Here is an 18,019-nt window from a genome sequence, read left to right on the forward strand (position 1 = left end):
CTTTTTTTCACACACAACAAACAACATGGTGGAGGAAAAATAAACCGTTTATTCTTATAAATTATATCATTTTTGTTTAAAGCATCAAATAACTAAATACTCAATTAATTATTCCATAGTTAAATTTCGGCGCCTGTCACTCCAAACATTTTTATAAATCGAAAAAAGCTGCCGGATCCATATTTATATTAATATACTTTTAAGAAATAAAAATTGTTAATTTGTAGCAATTATTTGTTTAATACTCTATCATAACCTCCCTTTCTTCTGGTAACTGATAAGAAGGTAAATCTGATAGGAATGTAGACAATGCGACAATATAAGGTAAGTGTATTTGCTTCTCTTTCTTTTATGGATACTATCATTCCGCTCATTAGCAATGTCACATGGAAGTAACCGAACATTTGGTAAAACTCTCACATTAGTTTTGGGATTGTCAATACCAGGATTCGCTACACTGTACTGTTGCGAATTATGATTTTATATTTGTATAAAAATGATGGAATATGCCATAGAAATTGTTAAAATTTAAAATTCTGATACAATATTTATAGTGAGGTTGGTTGCCTATGTGGTATATTATAAATGAGCGTAGATTTCTACACTGTTGACTGTTGTTTGAAGCAATTGAATTTGTTGTTGATTCCAATTTACCGAGACAGTTAGTGGCAATGTACTACTACTACTACTAAGGATTTCCACAGTTTTCACTGTCTTCCTTCACTCAACCGTTTTCTCCAATTTTCCCTGTCATTCCAGTCTCCATCCCGCAGGGTTCTTTTCTCCATAGCCTCGTCGATTTCATCTCTGAATGACCTTCGGGGTCTTCCTCTCTTTCTTCTTCCAATCGGGCTCCATTCTGTGATTTTGTTTATCCAGCGTCCTCTGTCCGCTCTTCTGACGTGGCCGTACCAGGATAGTCTCTTCTCCTCTATATAGTCGATTATGTCTGATTGCACTCCCATTCTCCGCTTAATCTCTGCGTTTTCAATTCTGTCTCTTTTTGTAAGTCTACAGCTTCTCCTCAGGAACTCCATTTCTACTGCTCTTATTCTACCTCTATTTCTCTTGTTTATTGTCCAGTTTTCGGACCCATATGTCAGGATACTTCTTGTCAGGGTGTTATATATTCTCTTTTTTGTCTTTATCGTAATGTTCTTATCCCACAACACTGAGTTTAGTTGTCTTATACAGTTTCTTGTTTGTCTCAGTCTGTTGTTTATATCTTCTTCTGTTGTTCCCTGGTTCGATAGTGGCAATGTGCCCAGATTTTTTGCAGTTGTACCAAGGCCAAACCTTCTTGAGTTAAGAATATTTGATATGATGTATTATTGAAATCTAAGTGAACGAGTAAGTGAAGTGATTAGAAAAAAACCAATACTAAACGCTCAACTTACAATCAACCAACAGAATATCGAAAGAGTCGAGCAATATACATATCTAGGCACCAAATTAAATAGCCAATGGGACCACTCAACAGAAATTACACAGCGAATAATAAAAGCAAAAGCAGCATTCGTTATAATGAGAACCATTTTCAACAATCGAGACATATCATTAAAAACAAAATGCCGTCTATTGGACTGCTACATATTCACAGTTCTGCTCTACGGAATGGAAGCATGGACACTGACTGTTGCATCTATGAATCGGCTCGAAGCTTTCAAAATGTGGTGTTATAGGCGCATCTTACGTATATCCTGGGTTGACAGAGTTACTAATGTGGAGGTCCTGCGTAGAATGGGGAAGGAATGTGAAATTCTCATAACCGTCAAAACTAAAAAGTTGGAATATCTAGGACATGTAATGAGAAATCAAGAACGTTACGGCCTTCTCCAGCTGATTCTCAAAGGGAAAGTAAATGGTAAGAGAGGACCTGGAAGAAGACGCATTTCCTGGCTTCAAAATTTACGAAAGTGGTATAACACGACTACCACTGAACTGTTCCGCGCTGCAATAAATAAAGTAAAGATAGCCGTGATGATTGCCAACATCCGGAACGGATAGGCACTTTAAGAAGAAGAAGAAGTGAACGAGTCAGGTAAGGAGATATAGGACTAACGTATATTTGTCTTCTGAAGCTCAATATATGATTGTCTTCGGAAAGAGTGGTACTGATGTTTAGAAAAATGACTGTAAAGACAAGCTTAAGTCCAATTTTTTGTCTAAAATCAACTAACAAACTGGGAGGTATTGTAGGACATACTTTTGATAAGACAATGCGTTCTACTGGCGTAATCAGTCTTCTGGTTTGTACAATATCATTTGTACACATATCATTTTTTACATATCTTATTCTTACTGTGCATCATCACGGCCCATTTTTGTAGCAGTTCTTAAGAGTTCCATTGTTGTTTTTCCACTCCACTGCTTTTGGAGTGAAAATTTTCAACCAGAACGTGCGTCGTTTTCTGAGTTCTCTTTTTCCTTCTACCTTCCCTTGCACAACTAATCGCATCAGCTCACATTTTTTATTTCTTAGTATGTGACCAAAGTAGCTCATTTTTCTTTCCTTCTCAGTGTTAAGTATATTTTTTTCTTTTTCAGGTCAGGTGGTGGTGAGTTTGGTGACCTCGGTGGCCACTCAATAGGACCTCTCCTTCCAATCCGTTTGTTCGGATAATTAGCATCCAACCAGTGCCTAACTAGATCTGCATAGTGAGCAAAGCAAATGTTCGATGATGTTTTCCAGCATATCGAGATAAATGTCGCCACTTAAATTGCCTGGTATGAACAAGAGGCCAATTATAGCATCGCCTAATATTCCTGCCCAAACATTCAGTTTTTCAGGATATTGAGAGTGACCTTCTCTGAATCGATGCGGGTTCGCATCACTCCAGTACCGACAGTTTTGTTTATTTACATTACTATTCAGCATAAAAGTACATTCATCAGTGAAACAAATATTTTGTAACATTCTCGGTTCAACGCGAATTCTTTCAGTTATGAATTCACAAAACTCAATTCGTCGGTCTGGTTCATCATCGCCTAGTTCTTGAAGAATTTGTGTTTTGTACGGATGAAACTTATGTAATTTCAACACCTTTCTAACCGACTCATGTGAAAGTTCTGTTATTGCAGATACTTGACGTGTTGATGCAGTAGGTTCTATCGCAAAATTTCCAAGGACCTCAATTTGGGATGCTTCACTCAGTAATCTTGGGGCATGTCATTTTAGTTCTCCCTTACTATATTAAAAACGGTTTCAAGCATTTTTCGATATCAAGTTTTGTTCGTGAGATATAGCCCAGGGTAAGTTTTAAACTTGACACACTGTATGTTGTTACATGGTATTTTCCACATTCTTTTATAACACCACATGGCAAAGCTCCTCTTCCTCCTCCATCCTTTATTCTTCATAAGAATGTGGTACAGGGCAAAAGATCAGTAGGAAGACGCCAGAACTCGCGGCTGAAAGACCTGAGGAGATGGTTCAACCGCTCATCCGCAGAAATCTTTCGCGCAGCAGTTTCCAAAACTACAGTTGCCATTTGGATCGCCAACCTTCCAAAGGAGACGGCGCCATAAGAAGAAGAATTTAGTGACGTATGGTTTCTATCCATTCTTCTCTCTACTGGGCATGGTGTGCTGCTTCAGACAGAGAGTAACCAGTGGTGCTCTTTATTTGGTCTGACCATCGGATGTCGATCCTCCTTGAGTTATTTTATAATCTACTTTGCCTTTAACCACTAATATCTACATATCTTCCTTTCTTCTGGCTACGTGTCCAAAATACCTCAAAAATTTTGCTTGATGTTTGTGGCAAGCCAAGTGTTGATGTCGAAGTCTGTTAATATTAAAATATTTGTACGGTGTGCTGTCCAGGGTACGCATATCATTCTACGATATACCCAAATTTAAAAGGCCATTTTTTCATACTGATTCTCGATACTGGTTCTATATTCTTCACATTCCATTCATTGGGTTTTTTAGGTATTGCGATAAACACAGATATTAACCTCCTTTACATAGTAAGTACGTATTTATTATTTCAAATCATCTACGCTAATGATTAATAAGTACTCGAACAACTAATTCAGCAATAATTTTACTTAACAAATTATGATTCATATATTTTTGACCTCTGAACACATCTAATTATTTTTTAAATTCTGTATGTATCTGAAAATTTTAGATAATTTATGCAATATAGCTAATAATTATCAGATAATTGTGTATAAATAATTTAATGACTACTTGCATATTTAAATTTAAAATACAATAGATTATCAATATTATCATAATCCTGTTTTCAATATTACTGATGAGATTTTCTTAACTCCACAAAATATAATAAGAAGGGACTAAGAATTTATAAAATTTAACAAATCATCAAAATGTAAAAAGATCAATGTTCGGTCACATTTGGATATATAAATACATATATCATAGTATACAGTTTTCTTACAATTACAATTATTAATTTTTATACATACCTGAATATCATCGGAGTATACGGGCCACAAAATAACAAGCCTTAAACAGCAAGGGAAACATTTTATGACGACTTACAACAAGTAATCGATCAAGTCTGGGGAAGATGATAATATTGGGGGATTTTAACGCTCGAATAGGCAATCCATGTAATACCCGGAATTAAGCAAAAACATAACAAGAATGTTAAAAACGAAAATGTAGAACTTCTGCACGAATAACGAACTTAGAATAAGCAACACATTTTTTTATCACAAAGACCAACACAAATATACATCCATCGAAAATAATCGACGTAAGATGTCTCAACTCTTCAGATGTAGGTAGCGAGCAAAATAAGAATCTTCCTGAAATACTTTACACCCAAGAGAGCGGCGCCAACACAAACAAAAATCAATCGAAGGATTAAATACCGAATCCTTATACAGAAAAAGAATATCAAAGAAGGTCGCTGGGAATAAAATATTAGAAAACAATAACATGCAGGAAAGCTGGGAAAAACTCAAAAATAACATAATTAACGCAGCAAAAGAATCACTTGGAGAGAGGAAAGTAACGGACACTAACCTATCAAAAAAGAAAGCACCATGATTTAGAGAGGAAGTGAAGACAAAATGTAAAGAAAAGAAGAAATACTTCTGACAATGCAAAACTCAACAGGCATACAACCACTATAAACGAATCAGAAATGAAACGAATACTTCAGTTAGACAAATAAAAAGAGAACCCTGGCAGAGCTTCTCAAAATAGCAACCAGAAAGAGAAATATGCAGAATGGTCAGAGGACAAAGAAAAGGGATGAACGAATTAATAAAAACGAAACACATTCAGAAGGAAACATGGGCAGACGATCCTTATTTGCTAAAGGTGACGATAATGAACCACCAACACCAGAGGTGGCGACAAACGAAGAAATAAATATTGAGAAGGGGAAATTTAAAAAATAGAAAATCGCCAGGAGAGGACAGAATACCGAACGAACTCCTAAAGTACGGAGGACTAGATACGACCAAACCACTATTAAAACTAATCCAAAAAATAATAGAACACAACAGAATTCCTCAAGAATGGAGATCAAGCATCCTAATACCTCTCTTCAAAAAGGGAGACAAATCGGACCCGGAAAATTACAGAGGAATTAATTTATTAAACACAACACTAAAATTAACAACCTAAGTAATTACAAATAAACTGAATGAAATTATAATACTAGCAGAAGAACAACAAGGTTTTAGGTCGGGAAGATCATGCACCGTTATCGACATATCCACACACACCGACACCGTTATCGATATCAATATATCCACATATTGTACGCAAGAGTGATACCTCTAGGAATAATCAAAACGATCGAAAATATCTACACACAATAAAAGTAAGAGTAGAAGAACTAACCGACCCTATTGAAGCTGACAATGGGATAAGACAGGGAGATTCCCTGAATCCTCTATTGTTCAACCTCATTATGGATGAAATAATAAAAAATTAAGAACTAAAAAAGGATACCAAATGGGAGAAAAATAACTTAAAAGAATCTGCTATGCAAACGACGCCATACTACTCGCTCAAAGTGAAGATGATTTACAACGTATACTGCACCAACTTAATGTAACCGCCAGATAATTTAACATGCTAATTTCCCAAAAAAAAAAAACAAAATGCATGGCTATAACAGCAAATTTACTAAGATGTAAATTGGGGTTGGAAGGTCAGATAATAGAACAAGAGATGGAATTTAACTATCTATGCATCACATTATCTAGCTACGGAAATCTCGAAACTGAAATGGAAGATCAAGTGAATAGAGCCGCAGGTTGTCTGAATGAAACAATAATATATATATATATATATATATATATATATATATATATATATATATATATATATATATATATATATATATATATATATATATATATATGGATATGGATGATACTCAGTTTGGGTTCCGCAAGGGACTGGGAACGAGAGAGGCATTGTTTGCTTTTAATGTCCTCTCTCAAAGATGCTTAGATATGAACCTAGATATTTATTCCTGTTTTATCGACTTCGAGAAGGCATTCGACAGGGTCCGACATGAAAAACTAATAGAAATACTGAGAAACAAAGATATAGACAGACGAGACTTACGAATCATTATCAATCTGTATTGGAATCAAAAGGCCAATATAAAGATAGAAGAACAAAAGTCCGAAAATATAGATATAAAGAGAGGAGTAAGACAGGGCTGTGTTCTGTCACCATTACTGTTTAACGTGTACAGTGAAGCCATATTCCAGGAAGCGATAGCGGATCTGGGTGATGGAATCTCTGTAAACGGAAGAATAGTAAATAACATAAGATTCGCTGATGACACCGTTATAATGGCAGACACCCTGGAATCGCTACAAGAATTGGTTAATAGAATTAACGAATATTGCATTAGATACGGACTAAAAATAAATAAGAGAAAAACTAAATTCATGATTGTCTCAAAAACGCAACATGGAAATGAAAGATTAATGATAGAGCAAACCCAAATAGAAAAAGTAGAGACATATAAATATCTGGGAACCTGGGTTGATGACAAAAATGACCAAAGCAGAGAAATCAAAGTCCGAATTGAAACTGCAAGGCAAGCATTTGTGAAAATGAAGACAATGCTTACCAACAGAGACCTTCAGTTGCATCTCAGATTGAGGGCTCTAAGATGTTACATATTTTCTATCTTACTATACGGAATGGAAGCTTGGACATTGAAGAAACAACACATAAGGAAAATAGAAGCGTTCGAAATGTGGTGTTACAGAAGAATATTAAAAATTCAGTGGGTTCAAAGGATTACCAATGCTGAGGTACTACGACGTCTAAATAAGGAGTTAGAAATTATGAACAGCATAAAAAGAAGAAAACTAGAATATTTGGGTCACATAACCAGAGGAGAAAAATATGAGCTGCTGAGAATTATTATGCAAGGAAGGATCCAAGGAAGAAGAAGCATAGGAAGAAGACGCATCTCCTGGCTGAAGAACCTTAGAGAATGGTTTAACTGTAGTTCACTACAACTTTTCAGAGCAGCAGCTAACAAAGTGACCATAGCCGTTATGATATCCAACCTCCGATAGGAGATGGAACTTTAAGAAGAATATATATATATATGGAGAATGGAGAAAAAAATATCGGAAAAGAAATCAAAATCAGAATTTACAAAACAGTCATCAGACCAATAATGACCTACGCGGTAAAAACACGACCTGACACAGAGAAGATAAAAAAGATAGAAACAGCAGAGATGAAAACACTTACAAAAATTGATGGCAAGACCGTATGGGACAGAGCTAGAAGTAGAGATATACGACGTAGATGCAAGGTGGAGAACATCAAGAACTGTGTAAGAAATAGAAGAGTAGAATGGGACCATCATATAAGCCGAATGACAACAAATAGACGGTTTCGCAATACGAAGAAGATCAGTAGAAAGACAACGAAAACTTACTGGAGGCACATTGAAAAACAGACAGTCATGTCTTCATACAAAGAAGAAGAAGAAGAAGAGTTTCTATACATTACTTGTCAAACTTTTATGGCATTTCTTATATACAATAAAAATTTATGGTTTTATCAAAAATTTAAGTTCGATAAGCGGCAAGAAATTAAATTGTTATCGTACTGATTTTAAAAACCAAACCAATTTTGTATTAAAACGTTTTGAGTTCAAAATTTTTAATTGTATTAATTAAAATGATATTAACACTAACGAATGCTGCAAAAGCCGTGGCTTTAGTGCAAGATGTTCGTAGTCAATATTATGCCACCCAAGTGCTAGTTGTAAGTCGTTGCGCAGTTCAAAGATTCATTCAGTGATTCAATCAAAATGACAACTAAATTAGGTCAGAATCAGACCATAGGAGAGCAATATCTGCACGTGATGATCTATTTTTGGTTTCGTCGTGTTTAAGAAATAGACATCTGACTTTATAAAACGAAGTTATTATGCAGAAGACCAGCCCTATGTCCACAGTTATCAGTGGAACACCACACAGCTAGACTTGCTTTTGAACACGAAAATTGGAATTTCGCAGATTGGAGTAATCTTGTGTTCTCGGATGAGTCCAGGTTTTGCTTGTGGTCACCAGACGGTCGCGAAAGAATCTGGAGAAGACACGGAGACAAGACTGGAGACAAGGCCTATCTATACTCGGGTTGGTATAAGTTCCGATCCCCGTACTGACTTAGTTCTTGTAGATGGAGGATCTATGACAGAAGCAAGGTATATAACAACCATTTTAGATAAGGATGGAGTACGTTTTGCGCCATTCATATGACCTAATTTCATTTTTATGGACGAAAACGCGGGGGCCCACCGTGCTAGAATTGTCAATGAATAATTAAACGACATAGAGATTGTCCGTATGAATTGGCCAGCTTCCAGCCCCGACCTCAACCCAATGGAACATCTGTGGAACACATTGGGAAGATTAATTCAAGTTCATCTACCCCTCCGAAACAACTTGCCTAAGCTTAGTGCGGCTCTTCGGACAATATGGCACGAATGGGACCAACGTCATGTTCAAAATTTAATTACCAAAATGTCAAGACGTTTGCAGGCTGTTAAAAGGCCGTCGAAGGAAATATCTACTAGGTATTAATAACAAATGACAAACATTATTTTGTTATAACTGTTTTTTATCAACAAAGCTATTTTTCATTTGTTTCAATTTTCGAATATTGTCATATGTTATTATAAATAAATAATTTTTTTCGCATAAATTGTGCTTCTTATTTACATTTAATATTCTTCCTTAAACCCATGCCAAATCTATAAGTGGGATCTCCAAAAAGCGTCTTCTCTATGGACCGAATTTTTTGCACCTCTGCGTAGTTCATATATTCAATACATCGACAACCGGACTATTCAGAATAGCAGCAAGCAAAGTTTGGATAGCCATGTTGATCGCCAACATCCGGAACGGATAGGCATCGTAAGAAGAAGAAGCGTAGTTCAAATTCGCATAAAAAAACCTTAAAAATAACTGTGCATATAAAGAAAGCTACATTAAATTAAGGAAAGAAATTCATAAATTACAGTTCCATTGAATAAAAGCGTGGAATAATCGTCAACTCTTGATGGAAAAGCAAGATATTTAACGCCTTTGTTAGGATGATTTGCGAAAGATTAAAAGATTTTGAAGCATACTAATTATACCAAAATGAAAAAATATACCAAATAGTAAAAAATATATGATTAATGATAACACGAATTTTAATAATTGTAAAAATTGGATAAAAGAAAAATTATTGGTTAATTTGCCTTCAAAAACGAAAAGTGCACACAGACACAAAAACCGGATCCCACAAAAATTCAAGCCATTAAAAGTTAGAGGTGGAAACTAATCCAAGAAATAACGTATGTAAAGAATATTTGATTTTACCATATTAAAGTTTTTGAGAGGTGCATTCATTTAGGAAAATAAATAATATTAATAAACAGGAAAATAACTGTCCGTAAAAAACTTTCAATAATTTTATTATAAACATATAAGCACTGCCGGATTCTGATCTTTAACTGGATACAACAGGAAATCCCTATAATAACATTATCTGAATTGACGGAAACCTTAAAAAGAGGTTAGAAACGGAAAAGCCGCAGGGCCTGGAGACATTCCCATAGAGCTGGTTAAATATGGGCCGACTGCACTTTTAGAATTAATAGTAGACCTTTTCAATAAATGTATGTGTGGAGACCAGGAAATTCCTAAAGATTGGAATAAATCTTATATAAGCTCCATATATAAGAGAGGGAATAAAAGAGACTGTTCCAATTATAGAGGTATTAGTGTGACGAGCTCTGTGGGCCGGTTGTACGGCAGAATATTAAAGAAGGGTTGAAAGACAGATACGAGATATTGAAGAACAAAGCGGCTTTCGTACCGGGAGATCCTGCCTTGATAATATATTTATCCTACGACAAATAATTGAAAAGCGTGTCGGAAGAAGTAGAGAGACCCATTTGGTATTTATAGACCTTGAGAAAGCATATGATAGTGTCCCGTTAAAGAAAATGTTTGAGGTCCTCGAAAGGTCCGGATTGGATTCGACGTATATCCGAGCGATATATAAATTGTACGAAAATGCAGTTAGTTGTGTAAAAATTGGAACCGGAACCTCAAATGAATTTAAAGTCACTAAAGGCCTAAAGCAAGGATGCTGTTTGTCACCGACACTCTTTAAAATATACGTCCAAGAAGCATTGAGGAATTGGAGAAATAAATGTAGATTTATGGGCATCGAAGTGGGACAAGAAACTCTGTATACATTGTTGTTTGCAGATGATCAGGCGGTGGTTGCAACCGATGAGGAAGATATAAATTATATGAATCGAAAATTATTTGAGGAATATGCCAAATGGGGGCTTACTGTAAACATAAGCAAAACAGAATATTTAAAAATTGGAGGAAATACCACAGATCTGAGGCTTGAAAACGCAGTCATAAAAGGCTGCAACCAGTATAAATATCTAAGAAGCATCATATCAGCAGATGGCAGAGTTAAGATAGATGTACAAAACCGAATAACCCAAGGGAAAAAATGCATACGAATACTGAATTCATTACTGTGGTCTAATAAAATAAAGATGCATACCAAACTTCGCGTATACAGAGCAATTGTAGAACCAATTACCACATATGGTGCCGAATGTTGGACGATGGCAAAGAATGAACGAGATAAAGTAGACGTTGTGGAAATGGATTATCTTAGAAGGTCATGTCGAGTATCGAAAATGGAAAGAATCAGGAATGAGGAAATACGAAACCGTACAGGAATTAGAGATACTCTTTCAGATAGAATACAAGGAAGGCAATTACAATGGTATGGTCACGTGATGAGAATGGAGGAGGAGCGGTGGCCAAAGAAAGCCTTAATGTATGTTCCGCCAGAAAGAAGGAAAAGGGGAAGACCACCAAATTAATGGAGAAGAGAAATTACAAAAACAATGCAATCTAGAGGCTTAGAAAAGGGAGATTGAAGAGATAGGAAAAGATGGAGGCTGAAATGCGGGAAGCGGCCATCGCCGTAGGACCCCCGTTATATGATGATGAACTGGATACAAAAGTGCTGGACAATTGGGCACAGCCAGCACGGGTGTGGGTGAAAATTTTTACTGTGAGTAGAATTTTCGCGTAACTACGCCCGTGACGCAGTGACTAATAACTCTAGCACAGGAAATTACTAGGAATAAAGAACAATGAATTCAGATGACGAGCTAACTGTTGAAGGGAAAAGGGAAAAACACCGTAAAAAAGAGATGAAGAAAACACAAGTGGAATGGACCAAATAGTGAAAATGATGAGGGAATTAACAACGGATATAAAAGACATAAAAAAAGAACAATATAGATCCGGAAACGAAAGCACACAACTAAAAACAAACAAAATGAAATAAAAAAGCTGCGAGAAACAAATAAAAAGCTATAAAACAAATAGATCAATCAAAAAAAGGAAATTAACACAGCAAACGAAAAAATAGAGAAATTGGAGAGAGAAAGAAGGAAGAAAAATGTAATAATACAAGAAAAAAAAAATGATACAAATGATCAAAAAGTTTTGCGAGAGACTATGAAGAATTTCATGGAAAAGGAACTACAAGTATCAGTAGATATAAATGGAGCAAGTAAAATAGGAGAAAATACTGCCATAGTGGAACTTAACAGCGTGAAAAATAAAATCGAAGTAATGAAAAACAAAAGTAAATTAAAAAGACAAAAGGGGCAAACAAATCTACTTATATAAATGATGATAGGTCAAAATAAGAAAGAATTATCCACAAAAAAATTATAAGTAGGGCTATGGCAGAGGGATATAATATAAAAAATGTCAAAATAGGATACCAGAAACTAATTATAGGACATGGAATAAAAGCCAACAACAAGTAATGAAAAAGGTAACACCAAAAAACTATCAGTACAACTAAAAGAGGCCAACATAACAAAGGCGACTTAGCAAAATAAAGGTAAACGAGATGGACAAAATGTAAAGATTGAAACAAAACATAACACAAAAATATATTAGTAGGGACATGGAATGTAAGAGGAACATACAAGGAAGGACTAAAACACCTAGTCGACGAATGCAAAAAATATAAATTCAAAATAGGAGTACTACAGGAAACAAAACAACTAGGACAAAACTGAATGGAAATAAATGACTATTTATTTTTCAATTACTCCGGTTGTCAGAGACGAAATGTCACTGAACCTCTAAAAATCATACGAACAAGCTGAACTGAAAACCCCCTTCGAAAGGGGTTAAAAACGGAAAAAAATCGATTTATCAAGAATCTGTACACCGTGTTGAAACTTGAAAAAATGTTTCAAATAAAAAATGTAGCTAAGATTATTTTAAACAAAAATGTTAGTAAGCATTTTTTGTGTAGAATGAACCGTTCTCTTAGAAACAACGCTTGAAGCGAATAACATTTATAAACATACACGCACCTACTGAAGAGAAAAACATAGAAATAAAGGAAAACTTCTATAATCAAATAGACACAGTATTTGAAAATATTCTCAAATATGATGTAAAAATAGTACTATGTAGGTGATGCTAATGCAAAAATAATGAAATGGTCACTTCTCAATAGACTTTGCAAAAGAAAGAAATATGACCATTATGACCACATACTTTCAGCACAAAAGAATACACTAAGGAAAGTGGAGATCACCAGATGGGAAAACTTTAAACCAAATAGATCATGTGCTCGTCAAAAAAGATATGGAAAAATGTATAAAGAACATATACTTAGAGGTTCAGATGCAGGCACAGTTCATTTTATAGTTGGAATACAAATGAAGCAGCTCACACCAGTTCTTATTAACCATAGGAAAAAAAGTATAAAGCAACTAAACCTATTAGACTACTGGCAGAAGAACAAAATAAATATGAAAGAATAGTCACTAGAGAATTAGATAATATTAGAGAAAGTGGAAATATATATATATATATATATATATATATATATATATATATATATATATATATATATATATAGGTTCGATGAGGAATATAAAACAGAACTAGATGAACGAAATAAATTAAGACTCAAAATTAAGCAAGAAAAATAACAGAGATATAAAAAAACAAAGAACAAAGAAAACAAGCCCAGAGAATCATAAGATCAAAGAAAAGTAGAAAATACAATGAAGATAAATTGAAATGCATAGAAGAAAGCTTTAAAAATAAAGAAATTTGAAACTTATATCAAGCAGTGAAAATTGAGAAAAAGGGCTACCAAAGAAAACCTGTATACTAGAAAAGCAAAAATGGAAGGAATTTAGTAAGTGATGAGGAAATACTGAACAGATGGAAAGAATACTTAGAAGAGCTTCTAAATGAAATACCTGCAACAAAATATGAAGAAGAAGAACTGAAGCAAAATAGAGATCAAGAACGAAGTGAGGAAAGACCTCCTAATGAAAAAGAAATAATAGAGAAACTAAAGAAAAATAAGAGCCCAGGAAAGGATGAAGTAATAGCTGAACAGTTGACAAACAGCTAACAAAAACAGTTCGTACACAAGTTTTGTAAAAGCCTCAACTATGCGTGTGAATTTTTTAAAAGTTTTCAATTGATTGCAACGGGCACAAAAAAAAAGAAACTGAGTCCTAATTTTTAATCATAGAACATAAAAAAATGAAAAACATTGAATTCTGGGATTGAAAATATTTTGACTATCTTAACAGGGATACTCTTTATGGAAAGCTTTTAAACTGTTGGGAACCAATATTATTTTGATGTTTCTTATTAGAAAACAACAACTTGATTTCCACCTCATACAATTTATAGATCCTGTTATATGTATGTGTCACCTTCCTTAATTTCTTGTTGTACTATAAATAATTCAACATTTAGCTCTACAACTTTTGTTATCCAAATATGAGCCCGCATTTAAACAAAAAACATAAAAATACATCTAATTTTTCCTCAATTTCATAAGAAATAGGGAGCAAAATGTTGCCACTAAGACTACTAATATGCCACTGGTTAATTTTTTCAAATTTTAGTTGATATCAAAGTATTACTTCCTTACATATCATATACATAGTTTTAGATCTATAATAAATGTTTAACTTGCATTTTAAACTTTTTAAACCACTGTATATTTATAATGACAAAAGGTTATCACACATGTCTATAGGAATTTTAAGTCTTAAAATTGAATGACAAATTGCCACAAAAATAATTCAGATTACATTGCTACATTGAAAACACCCCCTACAAAGACATTTATTTTAGAAGAATTAATCACTGAATTACAGCTATAGAGCGTTTCAAGTTAAGAAAATAACATTGCGGAGATAGGGCCATGTATTTCTTATGGACGATAGAAGCGCAGCGATGCCACGATGAACACAAGCACGGTTCAGGGTTGTATAATTATTTGTATTTTCGTTTTCACAGACATGAATTAAATTAATGTTTTTTAACGTAATTGACCAAAAGTACCCATTCGAAACAAGAGATGAAAAGTAGGGAAAATGATTTTTATTAAATAAATAGTATTTACAAAAGATAATTTTATTTTATCTTATTTTAATTATAGTAACGACAGTTTTTCAGTAAGAATATTATATATCATGAATCATAGAAATCAGTAGAAAATATTGCTTAGTTAAATCATAGACTTTGCCGGCTATTAAAGATTTAAAAGCAAATAAACGGACCGCTTGGAATGCATATATCTAATTACTAATTGCAACTTAAAATAATACGGTGTACGTATGTCAGCGATTTTATGTCGTTGTCTGAGACTACATAATGATAATAAGGATTTGTGGTTCTTCAGTTGTTATTCTGACTTTACAGTTAAATGTTAATTGAAAATGGAAATTCGAAAAATATATCGACAATCTAGTAAACCGCATGCCTGAGAGTTTTGGCAACACTGATCTCCATAAGCCTAATGTTATTTTCTTAACGTGGAACGCTGTATAGTAAAATATATTACACAATATTTCATCAAACAAAAAATACAAAAATATATAAGCACAGTTTAATGTTAAAAGAATTTTAATTAATGCTAAAAGAAAGAATTCTTTAGAAATACACTGTGATATAGGTAAGTATGTGATAGTTGTAGTTGACAACAATCAGGGGGTAAAAAAATATTGCACTGGAACATATTATACCTTTTAGTTACACTTTTTAAACATGTAGATGTAGGTAACAAAACATTTATATTTATATAACATATGAATTCTAAGGATACAAAATTTGTCTCTACCTTACAAAAAACAAAACAAAGTTTAAAAACCTCAACATGAACATTCACCTTTTCAAAGACCACTTGACATGGCTTAAAGTCTGTCATGCATTTAAAAAGTCCAATAATTAAATCTTACTTGACTGTTATGTTGTACAAATGTTGCATTTCTGTTGCAAATGGTTGGATTTGAGATATGGGGTAAAATCCAATTATAAGAATTTCTTTTACCCCTTCTATGGCACTGCATGCTTCAATGTGATGTTGAATCAATGGTAAACCAGCTACTGGAAAAAGAGGTTTCGGAATATCTAATGAAAGAGGCCTAAACCTTGTTCCTGTAAAAATTAGAGTTAGAATTTTACATTTAAGTAAGAATAAATTACGAATAATTATTAATACCTTTTTGTGGCCCTCCAATTAAAATTACGGCTTTTAGCATTGTGTTGAAACACTTTCAAATTCAAATTATAGCGAATAAGTAAAATTTACATTTTATCTTTATCGACACGTAGACTCTCAACCAATTGTTTTGATTTTTCGACTGTTTTCGTTTTACAAATTGTGACTTTGACATTGCTTCTTAACATAACCTGAAATCTGCTGAATTTAAAAAAAAGTCCATAAAAAAGAAGATTTAGAATCACAGAATACACATTCTGTGGTAAGGTAATCCGAGATGGGAAATCGATTGTCGCTTATTATAATAAAACCAATTCTTTGTGTTAATAATTTAACAAATTACTTATTTTTTAAATAAAAACTAATTAATCTAATAGATGGGAAATCGTTTGTAGGGTGGGCTATTTATAACCCACCACTTATATATATTTAGTTGTGTTTTTAAGATTAAATAATTAAGAAAAAAAGCAAATAAATTATTCTGAGTGTGTGCCATCTGATAGCAGAAGCAGAGATAGCAAAATCATTGTTTAAAAAAGAATAGTTAGGCAATCCTTATGGAACAAATGTTTGACTTTTAATCTGCCGTCAGGTGGCGGCCTCTAATAATAAATTTTAAAAACTATTAACGGAAATTTAATTGTACGCAATGCGCAGGGTTCTACTCGAGTATATTTTCAGCCGTCTAAAATAATCAGAGATATGTAAAGGTGGGTACACATATGCTCCGAATACCGTCTCGAACCCCGTCGCGTACAGCGACGCGATCAACAGAAGTTCGCGACGTTGTTACAGGGGGCATTGAAATAAGTAACGAACCGAACACCGCTCCGTACTTTGTACCAAACATTTTAGCGTTCCAGCAGTAATTGAGTTGAATTTGCATGTGCAAGATGCAAGATTTTCTCTCCGTAATCCAGATAGAAGATTGGTCATTTTTTTTACACTCATCCACTGTAATTTGCATTTTAGAAGCAATCTCTTCCCATGCATCGTTTTTTTTTATCTTATTGTAGTATCTGGGATTATTTGTATCCCATAATATCTCTTTTTCCCGATAATTTTCGATTAAGAGTAAACTATTCTCTTCCGTCCATTCCATCTTGATGCACTCAACTTTAAAAACACCTTCAACCTTCAAAATAACAGACTGACTATTTTGAATGACTCGAGATTCGATAAAAGATTCGCAAGCTAGTCCAAACATGAATTCGCGGTGTACATTGTCGCGCTCAAATTTCCTTTGATGCGAAGGCATTTTACCGACAACCGATAGATCGCTTCGATGTACGTTGTTGACACGTCGAGGTACGGTACGCGGTTGCATGACTCCGTCCACACTTGAGAACGCGACGGGGTTCGAGACGGCATTCGGAGCATATGTGTACCCACCTTAAGAGAGTCTTACATTACATATCTCTGGAAATAATACAAACCTGTGCACGAACGCCAGATTGTGAAGAAAATATAAGATTTAAATAAAACTCTTATTGTTGTTACCATTAAATTCGTCTTGTGATAGATAACTGAAGTATTTCGAGAGAATATTTCTAATTTTCTTTTATTTACAATTATTTGTTTCAACCACAAATAGAAAGTTTATCATTTAACTGTATTTACATGAAATGAATGTGAAAAATGAACAAAAATTTAATGTATTAAATTTGGTTACTCAGTCCTATGGCACGTAAGAAATTAAGAATTTTAGATGTATTGCAAAATTAATTGTGTCGGGTTAATAATTTAACAAATTACTTATTTTTTAAATAAAAACAAATGTAATAGATGGGAAATCAATTGAACGTAATTATAAAATTAACATTATTATTGTTTGTAGATTCGACTAAACAATTATTTTTATTGTCAAATAGTCAAGAAAAAATCAAATAAATTGTTTTGAGTGATCTGAAAGCAGAGATGGCAGCATTAGTTGTTTGTCGCGTTA

At 33.9% G+C, this 18,019-nt stretch overlaps 1 protein-coding gene across 1 annotated transcript in view; it reads right to left on the reverse strand.

Moving 5' to 3' along the window:
* Gmppa (GDP-mannose pyrophosphorylase A) overlaps nt 1-16,243 on the reverse strand; it is a 42,782-nt gene extending 26,539 nt beyond the window's left edge. The window contains exons 1-2 of the mRNA XM_072530136.1: nt 16,075-16,243; nt 15,812-16,010 (exon numbers count right to left, since the gene is read on the reverse strand). Of these exons, the coding sequence (XP_072386237.1) occupies nt 15,812-16,010; nt 16,075-16,114 (239 nt within the window). The 5' untranslated portion in view covers nt 16,115-16,243. The remainder of the gene's footprint in view (nt 1-15,811; nt 16,011-16,074) is intronic.
* Nucleotides 16,244-18,019: the final 1,776 nt, after the last annotated feature.

This window comes from Diabrotica undecimpunctata, chromosome 4, assembly GCF_040954645.1.
Source record: "Diabrotica undecimpunctata isolate CICGRU chromosome 4, icDiaUnde3, whole genome shotgun sequence".
Classification (NCBI taxonomy): Eukaryota; Metazoa; Arthropoda; class Insecta; order Coleoptera; family Chrysomelidae; genus Diabrotica; species Diabrotica undecimpunctata.